The 24,689-nt window shown below is 38.1% G+C and overlaps 1 protein-coding gene and 1 long non-coding RNA gene across 21 annotated transcripts in view; one reads left to right on the top strand and one right to left on the bottom strand.

Moving 5' to 3' along the window:
• MYT1L (myelin transcription factor 1 like) overlaps positions 1-24,689 on the bottom strand; it is a 304,897-nt gene that overhangs the window by 21,486 nt on the left and 258,722 nt on the right. For 18 of the 20 annotated variants that reach the window (XM_064412028.1, XM_064412045.1, XM_064412032.1 and 15 more), the window contains 3 exons: positions 11,905-11,967; positions 7,219-7,302; positions 5,652-5,873 (listed from right to left, as the gene is read on the bottom strand). In XM_064412028.1, the coding sequence (XP_064268098.1) occupies positions 5,652-5,873; positions 7,219-7,302; positions 11,905-11,967 (369 nt within the window). Of the gene's footprint in view, positions 1-5,651; positions 5,874-7,218; positions 7,303-11,904; positions 11,968-23,174; positions 23,265-24,689 lie in introns of those variants that run through there. The other 2 variants (XR_010358146.1, XM_064412040.1) reach the window with 2 other exon arrangements.
• LOC135296101 (uncharacterized) lies at positions 10,516-23,917 on the top strand. Its single transcript, XR_010358148.1, has 3 exons — positions 10,516-10,726; positions 13,781-13,843; positions 20,778-23,917. It is a non-coding gene; the product is annotated as an uncharacterized LOC135296101 (long non-coding RNA).

The raw sequence follows: 24,689 nt of genomic DNA, 5'->3' as shown, positions 1-24,689 counted from the left end.
TATAATTTTAAATTTTTTAATAGTACTTAATGATAAGTATTTTTATGTTTTTAAATGCTGAAACTGAGAAATGCTGCTGTTAAGACAGGATGTGACTTCAGGCAAATATTGAAAGCTCTACAACAATTTATGAGAGTTTTTGCAGCCACTAGCCTGTGTTTTGTAAAGCATCTGTATTTCAGAGCTACTGCCTCTTTGGGGGCACCCTGGCACCCCAGATAAACCCTGGGGTGAGACACTGTTCTATGGTCCTGAGCACCAGGAGGTTTGACTGTAGGTGGTATTTGCAAATCTACCCTTCAGAAGCTGAAGATGATCACAGAGGATTTTTATGCAGTATCTATTTCTAGCAAAGAATATTTAATGAGAAAAAGGATCTGCATATGAAAAATCTACATCTCCAACCTTCTTCCCTCACATTTGTCATCTCCTTTGAGTGTTTGAGAACTTAGAGGTCCTCTGAGGATCCATGTGAGTGTAGGTATCAGACAGCTTCCAGAAAGCAGCTGCAGAGGGCAGCTCTTGTCTTGATGTTCTTTTGGGTTAGTTTTTTTTTTTGGTCTTTTTCCATAATCTGTCTCTTTCCATGCTTAGCAATGCAGTTGTGAAACTCAGAGCTATGACCAACATAAAACGTTTGGAGGAAATAGCACTCATAGTTCTCCTTCAACTCAAGACATGCATGTGTAATGGCTGAACTGAGTGAATTTCCTGTGGGCTTTCTGACAGCCTTACCATTAACTAAACCCTTCTCTGCATAAACTGGATAGCCTGTAACAAGTGTCACATGTAATAATCACCCATAACCACTTGATAATTTCTACATACATTCCTTCAGAAGGGAAAAGGCAGTGGATGATGTCTATTGCTTCCCTCCAGCACATCTAGACATTTTGCAAACACAGTGCCATGCTCTTGCTGCTCAATGCAAATCCTGTTCTATAGACTTTTTTATTGATCCTGGAGTCCTACTGTCCTCAGCAAGGTTACAGCTTCACTAAAGAAAAATCATCCTTCTCTATGCTTTCATCTCTATTTAGCATTAGCTTGTTAATGGGGAAAAAACTTATAATTTGATCATCTCTTGTATATTACAGCTCTACTAAAATCTTTTTGTATTGGCTTTGTCTGGAATAGAGTTAATTTTCCTCAGAGTAGTTGGTATGAGGCTGTATTTTAGATTTGTACTTGAAACAGTGTGGATAATTCGGGGAAGTTTTCCTTACTGCAGAGGAGTACTCACACAGAGTCAAGGACCTTTCTGCTTCTGGGGCTGGGGGTGCACAAGTTGGGAGCTGGGTGGGGACACAGCTGGGACAGCTGATCCCAACTGACCCAAGGGATATCCCACAACATATGTTGTCATGCTTGATATACAGAGTTGGGGGAAGAAAAAGAAGGAGGAGGGGGGGAACATTTGGAGTGATGGTATTTGTTTTCCCAAGACACCATCACTTGAGCCCTGCTCTCCTGGGGATGGCTGACTGCCCTTGGGAAGCACTGAATTAATTCCTTGTTTTGCTTTGCTTGTGAGTGTGGCTTTTTCTTTAACTATTAATCTCCACCCACAATTTTTCTCACTTTCACATTTCAGATTCTCTCCTCCATGCTGCTGAAAGGGAGGAAGCAACTCCGTGGGGCTGAGGTCCCAACTGGGGTTAAACCACCACAGTTTTCCTTAGTAAAGGAATTTAAAAGCTACATTAATGTGTTTGAAATGGGTGATTACTGATGTAAATAAAAGTGAGCTGAAGATGGGAGCAAGAACATAGTTTTTGATCTGAGAAGGCATTTCTGCAGGTAATTTCCACTGAAGTCAGCACACACTCATTCCCTCTCTGTTCCAAGGCGCAGGGTTGCTATATCCAAGTATATTCAGAGAAAATGCCCACTGATCACAGCAGTAGACATTATGCCATCCATAAAAATCTTTTTAAATCAAATATGGGGATGTAAGGGTCTGTTCAAGAACTAAACTGCAAAGCAACAGTATAATAAGCAATTTACATTTCATTATAACCTATTTAATTTATCTGTCTACTGATCCCATGCTTACATGCCTTCTAATTCATTTTCATATTGCTGATAGGTCACCTAATTTCACACTGGCCTCTCTTCCTAGCAGAGGCTCCTTTTTTGAAGCACAGCACACTTAATGCTATGCTTCAAATCCCTCCTGATAACTGTTTCTATTATTTCCTAATGCAAACTCCTTGACAAAATAAAACTATTCACAGACATTTCTGCGAACAGGCAATGAAATGTTAAAAACCAGAAACTTTTGCTGGAACCTTTGATCATAGGGTAGGATTCAAAATTCACTGAAATTTATGACTTTTTTTCACTGGCTATCTAATTCTGCTTTGTAAGTGTGAATGTAGGAATAGGCATACATTTAAATTCCAGACTACGTACCAGTTGGAGAAGGTCTTTATTGATTTACCAGCCTTTGTGGATCATCTCCAGTGTCCAATGATACCAGTGCAATGATGTCATGTGTACAGTGTCAACAACAGCTCTAAGAAATCTTTACCTGAAAAATATCTTTCCTAATATATATTTGATAAACTCAACAGCAGGCATCATTTTCACAAGCCAGTTTGCTGTTCATTTCCAGAGTATTACAGTCGTTTTAATAACAGCATATTAACACCTATCTACAAATGGCAAAATATAAAATTCTTGGAGATGACCTAAAGGACAACTACACAGGCAATGAAGGCATATATATGCTTAGAAAAATATTTCCACTGGGGACGAAAAAAAAAATCCTAATAGGACTATAGCAAGGCGTACTGTCAAAAATAAAGACATTAACTCCACCTTCCTGAGGAGCCTTTACTGCCTCAGTTGAAGGCCACAGCCCTACTTTCTCCCCATGCATGCTGAATCCAGCTCTACCTGCAAAAGAATGCCCAAAAATTTGGTCTCACTGTGTAAGTGGCATAGCATTGCTTCTCTTCAGAAGGTGAGAATCTGAAATTTACAGCCATGGCTGCATGGCAAAATGCTATTAGCAGTAGAAGATGAGAACACAGTCTGTTAGAATGGATACACCTGAAGTGAGGGAATATTTCATCCTTATGCAAGAAAATGGAGAGTCTATGATTTAGGTGGGATTGAGCTCCACATTATGACACCTGGGTTTAAACACCTGCATGTTTTGGCTATGTGTCAAAGCTGCCATTGAGGGGGCATTTCTTTAACAAGACAAGCACCTCTGTAGATCCCCTGCCAGGCACATTCAGCTCTCAGCTGTCATAATCAAAGAATGCAGTGTATCACAAGTCTTCAGTCATTTTGGCCAGCCCAGTACAGCTATACTGCATTCCCTAAGAACACTTCAAATGGCATAAAGTACCTGTGTGTAGGCAGGGGAAAACACTCCCTTTTGACACACTCAGTGACATTTATGGCACAACTGATTAAAGGCTGGTGTCCACTGAAGTGGACAACTCTCCAGGATGCATTTACTTCCCTTCCCGGAAGGGAAGTAAATGCATCCTACATCTTGTACAAGCAGATTCTTAAGGTAGGTGAACTGTTTTGATGTTCAGTCCTACATTCAGAGTTTGATTCAGTTGTCCATATACAGACATGAAATGCTATTTGAGATTTATCTCTAAGGTTGATAAATATTACACTGGACCTACCTTTCTGAGCAGCAGCCGGAAGCCATATATGTAACCCAAAGGCATCTAAAATGGCTCCATGTGCTTTTCTTTGTGTGAGCAAATGAACCAACCACTTTTAACAGCCTTAAGAATTCTACATGAACTAATAATATTTTTAAAATAATACGGCTTGTTATTAATAAGTAATTAATTACTAACTACTGGATATGGAAGCTTCAAGAAGTTGTTCAATTTACTCACAACTTAGAATACTGACCCTTTGTTACATCAAGACAATTAAGTAGGATCAATCTACTTCATCAGTCTTTTTATGCAATGTTTCATCTTGTGGTACTCTTCTCTAATATTGGATCTTTTTGCCCAAAAACTGATCTTACAAGATAAGCCACTTACAAATCTCTGTTTTTACTTATGAGAGTGGTACTAAAAAACACACATGGTTGCTTTGTAGCTAAATGTCATATTTAGGTTACTCTATTAGGTTTTTTTTTCATTAAAGCATTCCTTAAAAAACAAAAATCTCTAATCTCTAGCCAAAATTTGCCCTTTAATTTTTAAACTTAGTATCAGTACATTTCTTTTAGAAGTTAGCTATTCTTGTTGCAAGAATTTTCTCCTTGAAACCGTAATTACTAAGTGAATATTCCTTGCAAGCAATCTCCCAGTAATTATATTGTACCTTTTAACTAAAAGTAAAATAATTTCAAAATTTTAATGACAGATCTCTCTGAGTTAAATGTTACAGCATAAAGAACAAAGTCAAACTGAAATACGAACACTAATACTGAAATTCAGAAACTTAAACTCACATGTGGTATCTGCATAAATGGTCAGTTTTGCATCTCCTGCTTCCTAAAGCCTCTGGGAGCTGCAGTCTGTGTAATGCATTTGGCTACTCAGGGAACACCTCAGGTCAAGGACCAAAAACCCTTCATTGTAGATACCACAAAAGACTGAGTACAAAAACAAGTCTGAGCCTAAACAATAAATAGAAACTATGTGCACAAAGTCTGGAGAGGTTGAAGTAAGGATAAAGCTTCTAAGTGAAGCTGTAAAGGATTGTCAAAGAATCAAAGGAAATAGTTGCAGGCAAGAGAAGGAAGAAGCACACTTTCCACCTCTGTATCTAGAACTGACTGCAAAACAAGATCAAATTGGTTTAGCTAACTAAAGGGTACAGAAGTTCAATTAAGGTCTGCCTGGAGAGGGTGACAAATTAGGGACATCAACTTGACATATTTGAAGTAACAGAGTTCTATATTAGTGATTATATAATAAGAAATTTGCTCTGACATTATAGTAATTTTCAGGCCTAGATTCCTAGCCAGAGCTCAAAAAAGTCCTTGTTTCTTCATAATCTAATATCTAAAATGGCTGCAGGTTTTGTCCCTAATAGACTGGCCACTTTCTCCTCCTTTTACAAGCTGTGAAAAACATTGTCATTGAAGCTCTTATATTTTTGCTAAGTTTATGAAAATCAAGCTTTGTATGTCTTTTGTCAAGTATCTACATTCCATTAGTTTTAAATAAAGTTCTGCATTCTACATATATTGTTTTCAACAAACATGTTCATTACCAAATGAATAAAAGTACTTTGATTTTATGGAGCTCTTTCCTAATATTCTTCAGTTCCATGCTCTCAAGAATATGTTTGACATCTCTGAAAATAAGGTGGACTCAGATGTGTCTTACAATGTCTACCCCAAGGTAATTTTAATTAAATAAAATTACCCCAAGTCCATAAATACGCAATAAAGCAATAGGAACTTACAGTTATTCTCATGCATGATTTTTCCCCTAAAATTCTCTGTATGTTATGGATTCAAGTGCAGGTCTGTATCTGCACACAAAAACTTGCGTGTCTGGATTTCCAGTTACCCACAAATACATGTAAGCAGATTATTTTTGATGTGATAATGAAATTCAAAAGGAACAGAGAAATGCCATGAAAAAAAGCTTATTTTAAATCTGATTAAAATAATAAACATAAGTGAAAATTAAATCATAGTTACTCACCTACGATGAGTAAGAAAACTACCACTGACATGGCCCGAGCCATCACATCCTGGTGTTGGACATGACATTCCTTCCGTCTTCACTGACTTCCAAGAGAACTGTGAGCCATTCAGGTACCCATCCTTTTGCCTTTTGGCAGCAAGAGGACACCCTGATGCACTGCGATGGGATGCGTATTTTCCAGTTATATGGCCCTGACCATCACAGCCAGGAACTGGACATCTGTATAGCAGATAGAAGAGATAAACTTTATTGTCTTGCCATTATATAGTTGGTAGCCTCTACAGCAAAGTCAAAATAAACCTGACATGAAGAGGAAAGAATAATCCTACACTGTGGTTGCAAAAGTAGTCAAGATACCCTGTAGTGAGTAAAATTACAAGCAGAACTTTACAATTTGAAGAAAAAAAAAGTTCTCTGATAAATTCTAAGGAGGGTAGCCAGTAGATGCAGTCACAGCTGCTGACATTACGCGATTGTAACAAAAGGACTGAGATATGTATTTGAATTGCAGGTATTTATCACAGTAAATATCACAGTGGAATTGAAATATTTGCTACTGAGCTCTGACCAGCAATGAAATTGCCCATAAAACCCCTATAAGCATAAAATACTGCTTAGCAAAATCCTTGGTACATTTTATTTATAGGTGTGGAACCCAAAGAAGACTAGTCTGAAGTCATGAAAATGCCATCTACACACAGTTATGACGTGATCAGAGGACCTCATTAGAAATGCTGAGCTCCTTTAACCACATTTTGAATAGGGGTGATGATATGAAACTATGTGCTACAGCTCAGAGACCAATGAAGGCAGTTCTGTGTTCATCTGATGGTTTTCCTTACTTGGGAATCTCCCCATACATTTGCTCTATATACTGCTCTGTATACTCTGTATACTAAAAACCAAACAACCAAGGTTAGAAGGAAAAGGTTAGAATCTTCAAAGTGAAACATTTAAAGAAAATTATGTTTTTTGGGTTTCTTTTTTAATGTATTGCTACATAACACACATCTAAACTAAAGGCCAATTACTTCCCTGTTTGTGAACTAAAATATTCCTGCAATTTTCTACTGAGGATCTGGTCCTGACTGGTCTAAGCAGTCGCTAAATCCACCAAGTTCAGTGGCCACTAATATGAGAGGAGTGCCTTGCAAGAAGAAACTAAGACCTACAGGTAGGCATTAGTTTCTCTTGCAAACTGCATGAACAATCAGGTTGGTTGCAGCAGTCTCATAGAAACACTCAATCCTCTATTCCCATCACTACCTTTATTTAGCATGTATGGTTTGCCTGTAGTATGCAAACAGATTATTAATTTTCAGATTATTCTTCTTAAAATTAAGAATTTAAAACTATGTCTAAATTACAGATGATTGTATGCTTGGCTAATGCTGTATCCTTTGCTGAAACAATCAGGACAGAAACTAGATTTGCTCACAGAAATCAGTGTGGTCATCTGCCCTTGGATAACTATCACACAATAACATTTATGCTTTAAAAATACCCTGAAAATATATAAGACGTATCAAACATACAAAGGCCCTTTGACAATATTTGTTCTCACCTAATTGGCTCTTGGTCTTCTTTGTCTTCCTTACTTTGTGCTATCCTGATTCCACTTTTCTTTGCTCGTGGACAGCCTGAAAGACTGTGTAGAAGAAAACATTTTAGAATGCAATTTGTCTTTCTTGGGTACACTTTACAGGAATATGCTTTCCATCCAAGAAACTGGCAAAATAGGCAATCCTGTCCAGTTTGCACAGCCAAAGCTCAGATGGTTAAATATGGAGAGTTGCAGCAGCCACACGTTGGGGGATGTGTGGGTCTGTGATGCAGGACAGGACAGCCAGCACTGTGCACACCACACACAGGAACTCCCCCAGGAGTCAGGGAAGGCAGCTCTTAAACCCTCTGCCTAACAATTCCTTCAGCTGACTCAGCAGCAGCAGTGGCATCTTTAACAGGAATAGAAGCCAGTGTTTCAGAGATGAGAGACATTATGTCCCCTATGTCTGAGAGGGATGGAAGAATAGAAAAAACAGGAGTATCTCTTCACTGGACTAAAGATTTCTCTCGGGAGCACATTAATAACATTATCAAATTCTCCCAAACATCACATAACAATTCTATAGAATCATTGAATAAAAGCATGACAGAGCTCAGAGCTTTCAATGTCTTCCACAGAAGACGTTCAAGTGCTCAGAATTCACCCAGACAAAAAGACTTGGTAGAGAGAAAGTTATATGTTAGGCTAACCAATGTTACATTTAACTAAAGACTGAGAATGTTGTTTTCAACTACACAAGCTCATTTTCCCATTGCATATGAAGAATTCATTAGAGAAACCACTTAGTAGACTTGACAATAACCTTAACAGATTTTCAAAGATTTTTTTTAGGTTGCTGACATCTGAGGATACAAGTATCAAAACAATCATGCTTGGTCCTCTATTTAAATGTTATTTCCATCTTAACTATCCACATTAAAAAAGAAATCCACCAGTAGAACGCCTTCAAATGTTGACATGAGAGAGAAAGAAGTGTCACCAAAGAAAAAATTTCCTAGAGAAATAAACAAAATAGAAGATTAAATTTTTGTTTTCAGCATGAGGAAAGGTACTTGAGTGTTGTGTAGTAGGTCCTGTCTTTGCAAAGAAGAGAAGAGTGGTAACAAAAATAAGAATGGTAACAAAATTTTCCGTTATTTTGTCTTGTCAAAATGAGTGAGGACTGAGGGAAAGAAGCACAGAAAAAGGTGACACAATCACAGAATTCTGTGTTAGAAAACTAAGAATAGACAAAACCAGAGCTTACATGTTGCAAAGTCATAAATAAGTCAATTAGAGAAAGAGAGGAGTGCTGGTACAGGATATTGGACATAGTACATTATCTAGAAACTTATAGTGACATATCATGGTTACATCTATACTGTTAAATAGAAGGGACCTAGAATTGTTGCTTTGACCCAAGACCAGAAAGTTCACATTTGTACAGCTAAGCTCTCTATCTCTGTAAAGCAAAGATAGAGATTGTTTGTAAAGAATAATCTGGAACCACACTGAGTCCCAAATCATATCTTAGAATTGCCTGTGAGACCTTTAGTGGCCTAGATTCAGTGCCATACATTTTCCTTTTCAAAGCAAACTGCTGTTTATTCCAGTTGCATAGTGAACACAAAAGTACCATAGCTCTTTGTGTACAAACTAAATCTGAGAAAGCCTGTGCCAATTAACAACAGTTTTCTTCAAAATTAATAAATAATGTTTAAGAAGTAGGAGGAAGACAGTCTGGGGGATTCAGAATAAGAGAAAGCTGGCTCTGCGGCAAGGGAACTGTTCAGGGACAGGCTGGTTCACTGCCTGACACACAACCTGGGCTGCAGAAGGTGAAGGGCAGCGGACGGGAGTTAAAGATACCCCTCCTTTATCTCTGAGAGTAGCTGTACTCACTGGGTGAGAACAATCAGAATTTGTATCTGAAAGCTAAACAGTTAATAGGAATTCCTCAGAAAGCAGTACTATTTTTAGTAGGTGTACAGATGGGTATGCTTGCAGATGATATCTTCATAACAAAATCTGAACGAAGAATTTCTGCCTTGACTAATGATTTAAAGTTTTCTACATATTAAGTCAATTTAATTATTAATACTCACTGGTATTTTGGTGTATCATGTCACTATAAAATAACTTTCTATTCTATTTCTATTTATTAGAAAATTCTAAGACCTTTCAGGTCCTCTAAACAGACATTTCCAAAAGACAGTTTCTGAGGCTGTGATTATTTCACTTTTCCTCTGACACTGGATCCATCGAGAAAACATATGTCAAGCCTTTGCTTTAATTTTTTAATTCTGTAACAACCAAAGCTATTACAAGATAAGCATATTACTTCATTTTTCTATGACTTTCATTCCTTATATATGAAGACAAAAGACAAATAGGGAAATTCAATAGTGGTGCACGGTGCTATAACTTCTTGCATAAATTGAAGGACCGTGTGGAACCGCAGAGTTATGGCAGAGTTAAATCTGCCTCACGTATGTTTGCTGTTGAGCAGCCATTTTAAATACCAATGATAACCTCAGCAGCCATTTAGGAGAGAAGTCTGTCATGCCTTTCCTTCTGAAACTGAGAGGGTTGTAACTGATGGTGTCAAATACAAACAAAAATACTAACTCAGATGCAGGCAGAACTAAATGCCAATTTTCAGTCTGGGAATTAGAAAGCCCAACTGACAACATGCTGTGGGGTTTTCCATCCTTAACAGCTCCAGATTTAGGCTACTGGTTTGCTGCCCTTCGAAAGCATTCATTTTGCCAGCCTTCCCACCTCAGAAATGGCCTTGACAGATATGATCTGAACAGGGTAAGATTGGCTCTGTGTAAATGTGACAGGTCTCCTGGGGACATCTCTGGATTTAAGCAAAGAAAATGTTACTTCACTGACTACATGTCAGTGCTTCTGTGCCTGCAGGCAGCTGAAGACATGGGGTTGCCAGAGGCCTTTTTGGAAGAGAAATTAAGGAGTTATATGGCCAATATAGACATGGTGGCATTTCAAAAGGCTGCATGTGTTAAATCTCAATGAATGGAGAAAATTCCAGATATGTTTGGTTATTAGAAAAACTTTTTATATCTTTATATGCACTTGATTATGCTGCACAATCAAATGAAAACTTGGTCCAGCAGTCATCTGCAAAAATACAAGAATGTAAGAATTTCCAGACAAAAAGCAGGTAACACCATTCAGCTTGTGGTCCAGTCCCTTAGTGACCACAGGAAAACATACAAGGAAAAGGTTCAAAAAAAATGAATCAACATTCAGTGATTCTCCCCTACCAACCTTGCCAGCTTTTAGGTTTCTTGTTAGTAACACTTTTCTTCTGCACCTTCACTCTCCCACCTGCTTCTGGTTAAACAGATGATCAAACACATAAACAGCTTCCCTGAGGTTGGGGTAGAGTTATAGCAAGCACAATGCTGGTAGAATGATAGCTGATAAATTTGCATATAGTAAAATGTAGTTCTAAATTTGACCTTAAATTTCTCTGAAAGCATGATCAAATCTGCATTATGTAAGTGCTTTTAAAATACTTATATCTTCTCCTTTAAAATGTTATTTTTACTTTTAATGTTTAACGCTGCATTACAGAAATTCATATTGTGATCTTTCATTTTCGCAGCACAAAAAATATGGCATGCTTCCAGTCTCTTATTTTATTTATGTTTTGACTTTGAACTCTTTGCTGCTTTTAGTGGGAAAACAGTTAAACTGGAAACTTGTGTATTGACTAGTTATAGCCAATTGTAAAACTACAGGGACTTGGTGAATAAAGCAAATATCCAGACTCAACAGTACTAGTCTGTGTAGGAGTCAGGAGTTTTTATTAACACAAGGGAGGTAGACTACACTACTAGTGACTATTATTCTTTGATTAAATAGTGGATAGATGTTTACAAAATATGGTACAGCTCTCCTCAACTGATTTAGTTGTCAAATAACCACAGGGGAATTGCTAATTGCACAGCATTTATACCATTACCTCTACAGTGTAATTGATCAATATCCTAATTAGTGAATAAGAAGAATTCTTTGACCCTTGGTGAAGTTATAGTTAAGGCAGCTTTTATCCATAAATTTCTTTTTCCATTCTTCTGGCTTGGTGTAGTACAAAGTGTTGCAATTTAAGAACAAGCCAAAATTTTTTCTGAAATGTACTAGCAAGACTGGTGCATATTAGATGAAAGAATTACTTTCCCCCTCTGATAAAAGCTGATAAGGCTTCATCTGGGAGAGGCAGTAAAGAATAGGATCCAATTTTGCATTTCAAGGAATATGGAGCGAGTCTGGAAGAGACTGACATGAACATTCAGGAAATACAATTTGAGGGAAAAAAATGCAGGAGTAGGATTTCAGTCCAAACTGTGAAGAGTTTAGTTGTTCTGAATGTAAAGCAACAGAAACATGAATGTTGAATTGCTTCCTCAGGCTACTAGAGAAGGCAGAGAAACAGAATTTATTTTGAATAAAGATTTTCCTAGCTATTAGCAAAAATATTCCTACCTATTTGGTAGTGAGTCATCCTGAAGCTGAGAAATGTTATTCATTAGTGGTTAATATGAGTTAGACCAATGTATGTCTCTGCAGCACTCAATCCTGCTTCAGTATTCAGAGAGTGAAGTTAGGTCAGTTGAGGCACCTTCTAGCCCTGCAGTTATTTGATTTAAAAAACAAAACCTTGTCTTTACATACCTTCGATGAGAAGCATAATTTCCAGTTATATGCCCAGAGCCATCACACCCAGGAGTGGGACACCTAGAATAACAATGGGAGAGACACCCAGCAGTTACTGACAGGAAAGATATAACTGCCCATTTAAAAATATTAATTGGCTCATCCTTGTTTACTTAGGTGCCAGTCTCTGTGACCCCTACCCATTGCTAAACCTGAGCTTAATTCTACACCAGGGACAAACATAGTTTTTCATTCATAAAACATTTTTGTTTGCTACTCCTCAGTTGCCCACTCCAATGCTTCCTGGATATCTCAAATACTGGCAGATTAGTGGAGATTTCCCAACAATCCAACATCCCTACGTCACCAGGAATGAGTAGGGTTGACAGCAAATGCACTGTCCCTGTGGTGTATGTAGTGGATAAATTGCAGTGAGTAATTTTCTTTTCCACTGGAGCTTTTGCTCTAATCCCACTGCACAGTGTCATGAGGTCACACCATGAAGAGTCCACTTCACATCTCCATGAAGTAAAGAAAATGCCTAAGACAGGGAAGTAATGCTGGCCTCTTGCAGAGAGATGATAACCCACCCAAACAGTGCCAAACACCAAGCTACAGCACCAGACAGAAATGGTACAGCCCTCAGTGGAATTTCTAATAGCTGAATGACATTAGAGCCATCAAAGAAAATGGATGGATATTTCTACATTGCAAAGATGATTGTGATCATCACAGAAAAAGCTACATTATAATGCTAAGTAAAATCATTAGCTGGTATTTGAACTGCTATACTAAATCACAGAAAAGACAAAGAATTAATTTATATGCATTTTACTGAACAGACAAGTGCTACATGAATTCCAAAAAGTCACTTTTCTTGAGCCTGAGTTTTGAATTTTAGCCATGCTATTTAAAGCTACATTTGGAGAAGGCATTCAAATTCAAAAAAGCTGGCTCACAAATTCAGATGTTGCATTCTAAAACATCAGATTTCCATAACATTGAATTTTTCCACTATTTGAATCAGGAGTTCATGCAGACTTTGGCTTTCACTCTTTAGTTAACGTGTGCTTTCCTCTAAGTTGGTCCATACTGGTAAGCTTTTGTTTCTCAAGGTTTCTACAGACACTTGAACATTTTTTAAAATCAGTAATTAGACAACACAGAGGTCAGTGCTATGGAGTTGTCCTGTTCCATTAACCTGAATTTCAGCTGCTTTAAGCTAGTAATAAGTACCTACTTCTGAGGAGCTCAGCAGGGCCAAACTTCCAACATGACTATTGCTACTGTGAAAGACATAAATTAAACTGGAATCTATTCAATGAAGTTCCCATATAATCTTCATGAGGATAAGTTCAGTTATTCTATGGAAAACATCAAAATATGGTAGCAGTTCTCAGATGTGAGCTGGTAAAATTTATGGGGCTCCCTACAACACTGAAGTTTCCCTTCTCCATCCCAAACAGATTGTGAACTTTGGACAAGAAATCTAAATAACATGCTCAGAGACAATTCTCCTTCTCTTTTGCTTTGTCTTTGCACAGGACCAAATATGGTCCTGTGGTCTTGCATGAAAGGTGTATTAACATAGCTCTTAAAGGCCAACACACAGGTTGACATCACACATCAATCTTTTTGCTTATAGAAAGATAGAGTCCAGAATTTCTGCATAGATTCTTCTGATTTTAATTAGGTAAAACTACAATCCTTGGTAAAGAAGTCATAATTCAGTCTGTATGCCTCTTACCCTTTATTCTTTGTGGCTGCACATGACTGGAATAAACTTTTGTTATTTCTTTAAAAATAAGTGGTCAGGACATCAAATATGAAGAGTCTTATAATTTAAATACTCTATATCTATCTATATATATATGCTCTCATTATTTATTTTTAGACAAATGTTTTGCGATCTACAGAGAGTCAACTCTTGCTTCATGTGTTTTAGTTTTTCTTCATGGTAAGTAGCTTCAGTGGTCTCCAATGCCCATTTCCATCAAGACTAGCTGCATCACTGAAGCCTGACTAAAGCTTCTAAGATGCCGAATCATAAGATATGGGGATAAGAATTAATAAAGGAATTGACGACATTTTGGCTTTACATGTTCATAGTACTTAAATCAATAATGGAGAACCCAGAGCCATGGGACTATTCTTCTGCAGTCTGGGGTACTACAAGGAGTTCTTCTTTATGAGCCCATAATTCGAAGCCACTGTTTTCCTCTCCAGACTTTCTATCCTTTTGATGATAAGCTATTAGCAAAAGTGAACAATGTTTTTTTTCTCATCTTTTCCATGACTTTTTATTACAGGCAACATGATTAACAGTGTCTTAACAGGGTTTATAAGAAGCACCAGTATATCCCATCCATTGCACCTCAACCATTTGGACAGTCTCACACAATTGAAAAGCTAGCTTATTTCTGTGTAGTTTAAAAAAATAAACAAGATAAACTAAAGAAGAAATCATCCTGCTGTAAACTGAATTTCATATAATCAGAAATGGCTTTGCACAGTTCATATCAGTTTAAAAATGTACTTTTGATCAAACCAGATGAGATCTTTATGTTGGCAAGGATTTCAGAATGACCTTTCAAATTTTGATACTATAATACTTGTTTTCAAATCTCATAAATTTATGTTTACCTTCATGTAACATATGAAATGAGAGTTTAGTGCAGTTGGTAAGAACACTTTAAAACTCTGGAACATTTATACTTCTGCTGTTTCCATTCTATGGGAAATACTCTGAACAGTGTGACACATAGGATGCAGCTATGCAGCAGTCTGTTACAACTATGAAGCTATTACAATATTTACTTGCTATCCTAAACAGATTAGATAGGGAGATAACCCCAAGATATTGTGCTATTGGAATTGGGAGTCTGTATTTTCCAAATGTCTGAGCATATGTAGGACTTGCACATACCTTACTACTCTGCTATCATTTACTACCTATACATATATCATTTAATCATATGTACAAACAACAATGGCAGAAAAATGTATACACTGCTTGTAAGAGGCAGCTGATGTGAAACTCTTTGAAAATTACTATCAGAGTATGTGGCAAAAGAGAGCTGCAGTTTTCCTTGCTTACTTAAAGTAAATCTGATTTGGCAGGATCAGAAACTCATTTGTAGAATTTACATAATAGCTTATTGTAGCACAGGAAATACTTCAGTACTGTAATGAGGGAGGTGACAAAAGGAACTGACTCTGTGAAGAGTGATGTTCAGGACACAGAATACTAGCACTTGACTACAAATTCAGGGCATCCAATAAAAGAAAGGACTTATCAGGGAAGGGGAATGCAGTTAGCAGCGCCTTGATGTCTCATTCACTTCACAGATCATCCCATAGAAGCATTTTTGGGAAAATAAGCAGAAGCAGGAAGTAGGGCAGGCAGCAGAACAGCAACAGCTGTGGCAGCTGGATTCAGTATTTGGCTTAGATTCAACAGCAGGAGAAAAAAGGGTGAGAGGTAAATTGAGAAGAATTCACTTAAGCCTGCTACTGATTCTTCACTGTGGGAAGGTTGAAGGTGTGCAGCAATTAAAACAAACTTCTGGCAGCTTGAAGGGAGGTTCCTGGGACTAGGGAGGAAATGGATGCAATGCCCAAATGAGCTCTGGGAGGGTTTTTCCAAATGCCAGTGGTTAAAAGTCTTGTTGAAACCTCAGCTCACAAGACACCCCAGCTCTCACCAGCATAGGCACTACAAATAAGACCCATAATCAAACCTATATTCATAGGGGTTGATCTAGTTCTACAGGAGCAAGATAAGCTTATGTGTGGTGTACATATTTAGATTTACAGCTTTACTAGCATGACAGTGAATAGGATTTTACACAAAGTGTAAAGCCAAAACTGCAATAGTTTTCTCCTCATTACTGTGTACGACTTTGGTTGACTTACTTTTTCAAATTATTTTAAAACATAAATTAGATCCAAAACATAGAAATAAAACAAAGACATAAAAAACTACTTCAATATTTTAATTTTTGTGCTGAGGGTATCAGCTCCCATGGAAAAGAATTCACCATCCATTTCCCTCACACTGGCCAATTGCAATGACTTCCTACAAAATACCTTTCATGATCCAACATTAGTAAGCTGATGGATCAGCACAAAAGACTGACATTACTGTTTAGTTTACAACATTTAGTATCTACTATGTTGTGCATCCAATCTTCCCTTGTGAACACATATATCAATAGTACAGTCTATCAGAGAGAATATCCTGTAAATCACTAACTATTTAAAGCAGATGTAGCTAGCAAAAGCAAAATCACATTGAATTGAATAGGGGACTAAATCAGGAAATTGTGCAAAAATTCAGAATGGTTCTCCATAATGTTTCACACTGCAAAATAACTGGGATTAACAGAAAATTCAATCTTTCCCATAGTTTTATTTTGACCATGCTGTCAATCTCTATAGTAGAGGTGTGATTTTTCTATTGAAGATTCAGAAAGGCTAGAAAAATATAATTGTTTCCTGTGGGATTTTTTTCATAGCAGAATGTAGAATTTTTTATTGTCTGGTGGTTTCCACCTATTTGAGATTCTGTTTTGTTTCACTGAATCACCAGGAATGGAATTCATAGGTTGGGAGGCTGGCAGACAGACACAATAATACTTGCATTTCTGGTTTTTGCCTGAAGATCTGGGAGTATTTAAAAAAAAATATTGGATAAAATCTCACAATGCTGCTATGGAAAAGGGAGGGATTTGGCAGAGGAAAATTGGGCAATAAAGAGTCTAAGTTACTTTATACAGAAGTGGAAAATATACTAGAAGTATCAATTCTTATTAACTACTCTGTTTGCAGCTAAAAAGCTATATGTCTTCTGAAACTACATATAGATTAATAACAAATTGCTGTGGTTTGGTGTTTTTTTGGTGGTTTTTTTTTTTTTTTTTTTTTCTAGTGAGGTAGTCCCAAAACAAAAGGTTACAAAAGTAAAATTCTAAAGAAATTGTGTTTGCAGTTCCCTGAATTGAATATGTAAGAGAAGAGGAAAAAAAGAAGAGGGCAAGAAAAGGAAGGGATGAAAAGAAGCTCTGTCAAATTAAAAACTGGGTTTTCTGTGGAGTATAGTAGGTTTATTGAGTGTCTACTCCTTTATGAATTTGAGGGCTTGTCAAAACCTACAGGTTTGCAGCTCTTGACAAACAAGTCCTCTTTTTCAACTAGCTAAGAGGCCAAAAGAGAGAACAAACTTTTCTCCAGTTCCTTCCTATGCCAGTCACCACTAACCTGCAGGGAGTACTCCAGGGTGAGAAACAAGATCATGAGAAGAGCTGTGTGGTCCTCAGGGCAGACTTTTGGCCACAGGTGTGTCAGTAAGAGCCAGTGCTGTGGCTATTGTTATAAAGACACCTCTTTAGCAGGAATTGGACAGAAAGCAGCAACTCATTTTGTCTTTACTCTTCTGAGTAGTCAGAGCAATGCCTCCAGCTATTACTGTTCCAGCCAGCTCTGTGAAACCAATCTGGATATGTAAATTGTAAAAATCTTATTTTCAGTCCCAGGTATTTTGGTAGATTGTCAAGTTCTAATTAAGTATGTGAAGTGGGAATGCTGCTGATTTTTCCCTCATGAAAACACAGAAAAGTTGTTGTCTGTTTTAATTCCAGTAGGAACACACATATTTTCCATTTTAATCCTGTTGTCTTTTATTTTCTATTTTTTACCATAGCATTTGATTTTTGAATTCCAGTTATGAATTCCAGTGATTCTTTTGCTGTCTAGACCAAAACCCTCTACCTACACAATCTATTGCTGAAATTACAATAAAAACCAGTTTTGTTAGGATGGATTTATTTTCCCTTAATTTTCCTCACAGAGGTGCTATATCCACATACTTCTTCACTCTATTTCACTCCTTCAATTTTCTTTCCTGGTGCCTTTTGCGGTATTTTCAATCTGCCATCTTTTTCCTGCAGTAAAGCAAGAATCTCCATTTGCTTTTGCTCCACAGTTTGCTTTCCATCCATATTCCTCTCCAGCACTTCTCTGCTGCATTCTACTCCCTCATTTTCCAAATAATTTTCTTCTTGTCTCTTCTTGCTTCTTTAACATTTTCTCTCTCTGCCTTTTGCTTCTTCTTTTCTCTGTTCCCTTTGGCTGATGTCTTCAATCTCTGTTTGTCCCTCATCCTTCTTCCTTTTATGATCTCTAATAACCTTGAAGTTGATGTTTCTTCTTTTCACCTTCCTCTTTGTTGTTTTTTTTTCCCATTATCTTTTCTTTCATCACCCTTGTTGTCCTCCTGCTCTTTTCTCCCAGCTGATTTTATCATTCTTGCCGTCTGCATTGCTTGTGGTCCTCTCACATTGCTGAAATGACTGGGTACACATTCTGCCCTTGTGTCAGAGGAGAAAGTGCTGCGTGTGAAACCTTAATACAGAATTTATTGGCTGTCAAGACTCAATGAGTCATTTTAAGTATCTCGTCCTCTTTTATTTTTATTGAAGTCCTTGTGAGCTTTATCACTTGCTTCAAAAGGAGCAGAACCAGGCTAACACTGGGCACTTCTGGAAATTGCATTCAGAGCTCATTTGAGCTCATTTGAATTGGTTCAAGAGGCAGCATAAACTCTATGGGACAGTCATGCAGATAACGAATATTTCAGGAGATTTTACATCTCTGGTTTCATGTTCAAGGCTAAACTTACATTCCAATCGTCACAAATGTACCTATAATGACTGTGCAAAGTCAGACCTCTATAAATATCAAAGTTTCATAAAGATGCATTGTAATAAAAAAAAAGTTAACTTTAGATTCATATGTTAATTATTTCCTTCTATTTGTTCTAGATAGAAGGAATATTTAAGCACAGAAATTTAGGTTTAGCAAAAGTGCTAAATATTACTTTTCCACATGTAAAATACTGTCAGCATTTCTCACTTAACAGAATGCTACTGATATGACTGGTCTCACTAGAGATAACAGGGAAATTTAAATGCCAAAACCATAGCAGATATAAAGGAAGAGGGTTTCAGGAAATGACAAGAGCCAGCAAAACCAAAAAAATGTGTGGAAGGGCAAAAGGGGGAATAAAAAAAAAAATATTTTTTTCTTCTTTTCAGGGTTTTTTTTTGCACTGGATCCAATTCAGTTCAGTGAGAGTGGGCAGGAGAGCAGGCAGATCCAGACAAGGATCCCTCCCGGTGGGGCATTACTGAGCCCTCTCAGAAGACACTGGGAGAAGTACAGATTGGAGATTGGAAAGAAGTGTAGAATGAAACGATTTGTTGTTGCCACTTTCACAGTACAGTGTTTCTATCCATGAAGGAACAATGCCAGGCCTATGGAGCTAGTCCAGACATGAGACTAAAATAATTTTGGCTCAGAGGCTTCATGGAGTAACTTCAGTCTCTTTTATCTCTGCAGAGATATTGCTCTGTCTCTTTCTCTTTGCCTCTAGAAATCCCCAGCAACTGAATGGTTCTGAACTGGGGCGTGCTGACTGCATACTCTTCTCAGAATTAATTTAATTAATTACCTGATTTTATGCATACACTACTTTTTCTGTCCTTACCTGATGCTATTTTCTGTATTGCATTCCTGCATTTTTTGAACTGTGTGGGGGTGAGAAAGAACATGGTATGTTTTTTAGGTTTCAGTCATTTTCCTATAAGCAGCCTAAAATGCATCATGCTGGCACATAAAATATTGCTGTGCACTCCAATGCACAGATACACACAATGAGTTTAAATTAATTATATTGCTTTAGAAAAAATATTCTTGTGCCTTCCATTACCACCTCTGCATGCTGCCTCTTTTGCTACCAGTCAGGACTTCCCAGCTTCCCAGCAGCAAGTGCCATGACATGCTGCCCGCTGTTCTCACATCAGCACATAGCCCCCTAACATGCCAGTTGCCAAAGGCAGGGTATGTGCCTAATGTGAAATAGCTTCTGTGCACTACCCAGGGGGTGCTCTGTGCTCAGAAGCTGCCAGGGGGAAGCTGTGAATCAGTTCTCCCCCTGGGCACCTTGCCCACGCTTTCTCTCCTGCCAGCATCGCCTGCCTTGGAGGCAGCACCGGGCAGCTGCAGATCCCCTCCCTGCAGCAGAGAGCACTTCCTGGCACCAGGGATGAATCAGTTCCAACATATGCAAATTGAAAGGTTCATTTCCAAACAGCTCAGCCTTTGGAAAAAAGCTTCATTTGTATGTGAAGGAATAACATAAAATGATGGAAGCACAGAGAAAAATGCAAGAGAAGACAGCCTTAAGAGAACTCCTACACCTAGGAACAAAGCCATGCAGATTCTCTTGTCTCCTAACAGCATTGCTGTAAGCCTGTGCTCAAAAAACCCCACAAAAAATCAAATACCCACATGGGCTTTTTTCAGTAAATTTATGTGGACACATTTGCCTCTGAAAAAGAATGTCCTATTCCTGTTTGGTCTATTAATATGGGAACCACTAAGCCTCTCAAGAATATCTGCCACTCAGTCATTCCACAGCAAGATTGGTCCAGGTTTGCAGAATAGCCAGTGACATGATTTCTATAGCTCCCTGCATGTGACAAGGGGTCCAAATGAAGCACTTGAAGGCAGTAACACAGGTATAACATTTGTTATTCTTCACTTTAAAAGGTGTCTTCAAAAGCTCGTATAACCAGCCTTTTCTGTTTATGATGAAATTCGGAGTTTTAGTTCAAAATTAAATTAAAATTAGGCGAATCTTGAGTAATTTGAAAATTTACTCTTTAAACTAGATAATTTTTGCCTGATAAGAAATATACATTATAGTCAGTAACCTGCTGGTTACCTTGAATACCTTAAAATTATCAATAGAGTAATTCTTTAGTTTTTCATCTCTACACTGCTGCCTCTCTCAAGCTCTGCTCTTTTGTGCTATGTATATCTTATCCTAGGTGAAGCAATTAACAAAGGGTCTGATGGGCACTGCAGTATGACCTTGAAGCTGTCATTTCCTGTGAGTTTCCTGGAGGTTTGGAATGACTTCAAAATCTATGAATCTGGAATACTCAAAAAGGTCAGCATCACAGCCAGGGATGCTGAGACAAGCTATCAGAATAGGATTGCTACAAGCAGAGGAAAAAAAGATTATCAGATTTCATGTAGTCTGTGGCCTTAACAATCCACTGAAGCTGTTGGTAGAAGATTGGGCACAAGCCAACGTTAGCCATTCCTCAGCTATTTTATTTATTTGTTTCTTGTTCAACTTGTGCATGCACAAACAACACAGAGAAGGATTCTACAAGATCACAGGAAAGGAGAGAGTTGGATCAAATGTATGGTGGGAAAAAAAGGCTGAGTGGGAAAGATGGAAAGAAAAAGAGCACGGAGACAGTCCAATTTATATTCTTTCTTCAAAATGGTCTATCTAATATAAGTATGAAAGACCAAGCTTACAAAATACTTCTAGACCTACATAATAAAGAAAGAAGCAAGGGTCCTGCCTCTAATGTGAGTTCTCTCAGTCCAGTCTTATGGCAAAGCCACAAATCATTAGGATTGTAAACATCTGTGAGTTCTCTGGGAAATATATCCTGGCCAGCATGAGGGCTAAGATGTTTGCAAAAAAACCCCAAGCCCATTAAAATAATCCAAGTGATAAAAAATGTAACGGGCTGGGATTTTCTTCACTATTAACAGCTTTTCCCTTACACTCTTGTTTCCAAAGAGCAATTAAAAAGATGATTTTCAGTGCACATTCAGAAAGGCAAGGTAAAAATAACAGTTTGCTGTAAAATGTTTAGGTGACTAATTGCATCTTAAGGTTGAGAGTTGTTTTGCTCCACGTGCAGCCACTGCATTGTGCTCATTAGTAACCTTGAGAAGTGCTATTGTAGCATGAAGTTCCTTACACTAGATGGGCTTTTACATGATTTCTTCATGTCTGTGTTTCTGTCTGGAAACATCTATCATCCAGTGACAGGGACAGGCTAACACTCGGATAAAGGAAGCAAACTCAAGAGTTTCGCTTTCCCAGACAGATAAAGCAGAGATACTACTTTCTATTTTGAACTGAAGCGCCTATAGCAAGTGAGCAAAATACTCCAGTTTTCAGTTCATGAAAACAAGCAGCTTTTCCCCTCTAGGCCTACAAACATTTGTCAGAAGACTAAGTGAAGAAATATGAAAATACTGAGTGTGAATTATATCAGACTGTGAGAGGCAGTCTAGTCTAGTAAGAAGGCTAATGAACAGTGCAGCTAAGGAAATCCAGTTTTGTTACTGATTTTCCGTGTGATGTACTGATTCCTGAAACCCTCTTGGACTTGTTCTAATTTTTCATGTGGCTGACTTACCTCAGACATGCAGTAAGCATATTTAATTCACACTGAAGGGAAACATCCCTAGTAAGAGTCTAGTTATGAACCTGTCTGCAAGGAGGACAGTTGGGCATTACCACAGCTATGCCACCCCTACAAGAATTCCACCCTACTGCCTTGAGCTAGACTCCGCTGGCAGACACTGGGCAGACAAATCAGATGTAATGAACTAACACCTAGGAAGGTACAATTTTCTTCCCAGCACTCTCACTAAGGTGCAGGCTTGCACTGCTACAAGACATTGCCACATGGTTTTGGGCCTGAAGGACTTGATATCCAAGACCAAGTAAGTTAGCTTGCTCATTCTTATAAAAAGTGTAAGGGAATTTTGCTGCTGTCTATGAATACCTAACAGGTTGGTGTGGTGAATGCATAACAGAAGTTTTCTCAGAGCTGCACAGCTAAAGGACAGCCAATAAAGAGATAAAATTCAGCACAGGAAAGCTAATTTATTATAAATGAAAAAAAAAAAAAAAAAAGCAGCCAAGCATCAGTCTGGTCAAATACTGGAATAGTTGTGGGAACTCTAACCTTGGCAAAACTCACAACTTAACTGGAAAAGGTCCTGAACAACCTATTCCAAGTGGACTTGTTCTGAGAAGGAGCTTAGACTAGCTAACATTTGGATACCCCCACATGATTTTAAAATTCTGTAATGCATCTTAAAAGCTATATCAGAGAGAATACTGTTTGGCCTCCTATTGGAAGTACAGATGCAGCCCATAATTAGAGACTCTATTCCAGAAACATCATGCATCATTTCCTTGATTCCAGACCCTTCTGCATAGTTCAAGTTTCAACCATTAGCAAATTTATCACAGTTTTATATATTCAAAATATTTGTGTATATATTCCTCTCAACAACTGAAAGTGATGATTTTGAAGTCCAGCTTGCAGAGTTAATGGATGCTCAGAAATTCTCAGATGAAGTGGATCACAATGAACATCTTGATCAGTGAAAGAGACTGTGTACCCGAGATGATACTCTCAGCTTCTACTCTGGGCATCCATCTGCCTCTGCTTTGGAGCTTCCTGTTCCCCCTGAAAGGATGCTGCAGCTGTCTGGGTAGCAGTAAAAGAAACAACAGAGCTTTTAGCACAGAATTCAGTACCTGAAATTGGTGTCATTTGACCCTAACCTGTCAGAGTGGATGAGGCAGTTTGCATATTATGAGAACAAAGGAGATATCCCTTCAGTGAGGGCAGGAAAGTCTGATAAGACTGTTAGAACAAGCTAAACTCATCATTTTTCTGTTGGAATCTGATGCTGTACTGAACAGGACTTAAGTAATAATTCCAGCTCTATGTGAATGTTCCAAGGTATCATTAAATAGAGCACTTGATAATAAATTGCCCTTTTCATTGTCATGAGATATGCTCTCATGTCTTTTCTTACTTTGGCCCTCCTTACTTTTTTCTCAAAGTTAACAAAGGCAGAAAGTCCATGCTTCTGTACAATTCCCACTTCTGCAACTCCCATAGGATAAGGCAGTGCAAACCTGGTTTATACTGTAAACATCTCACGAAAGAGCTACATCAGGTTTGCAGTCTGAGAGCTGCAGCAGAAGTTTCCCAGACATCTGCACAGCTCAGGGGGCTTGGATTCCAGCCAGGGATAAAGGGCTGTGCAGGACAATGCCCCGTGTGGCTGCACACAGCACTCAGGGCTCACAGCTCCCATGCACTGCAGAGGTAGTAAAGCAGCTCTCAGTGAGATGCTAACTTTGCATTACATGACTTTTACAAGAAGGTTTCCCTCTGATTTTTTCAAAGCAATAAACTTCTTTTCCAAAACCACCTCCTGTTTTAGGTACTTATAGTCAAATAACCCTGAGCATGTATTTACTGCTCCTTACTCTGATTTCTAATTGACCTGGTTAGTGTTGATACAGACCTTGTCTAAACTTTGATTAATACCTTTCTTTTTCCAGGCTGGTGAGGAAGAACCATAACTTTCTGGTATCAGAATGTGTGTTTACATCTTCTAATCAAACTCTGCCAAAATATTTTTTAAGAAATCACTATCTTTGCAACCATTCCTGCTAAATAAAAGCCCCTTGTCAAGGACTTGGAAGAATATTCCATGGGGCAAGAACCTAGCTGCAACATAAATTCTGTTTTCATTAGCTCCAAGGGTGGGATCCTCAGCTATACATGACATGGAAGAAGAAGATCTTCATTATCCTTCTTGCATGAAGTAGAGATAGGTATTATTCCCCTCAGCACCCATTCAGACACTGAAAACCCACTAATTTCAAGATGAATACAGGATCACAGGAAGGTCAACTGTGGAATAAGTTATCTGGCAAACTACATCTTACAGAAATGTCTCTCGTAGATTGCCACTTCCCAGTACTTATAGCTGTCAACTGTATCTTTTGCACAGAATGTAATCCATTGGCAGCGTCTTTAAAAACAGCCAATTCCCCCTTTTCATGGTGAGAGAAGTTTGTAAGAAAAATCACCCCTTGGATAAGTATCTTACTC

Source organism: Passer domesticus, chromosome 3 (genome assembly GCF_036417665.1).
Source record: "Passer domesticus isolate bPasDom1 chromosome 3, bPasDom1.hap1, whole genome shotgun sequence".
Lineage (NCBI taxonomy): Eukaryota > Metazoa > Chordata > Aves > Passeriformes > Passeridae > Passer > Passer domesticus.
This window is presented reverse-complemented; position numbering and strand designations above follow the sequence as displayed.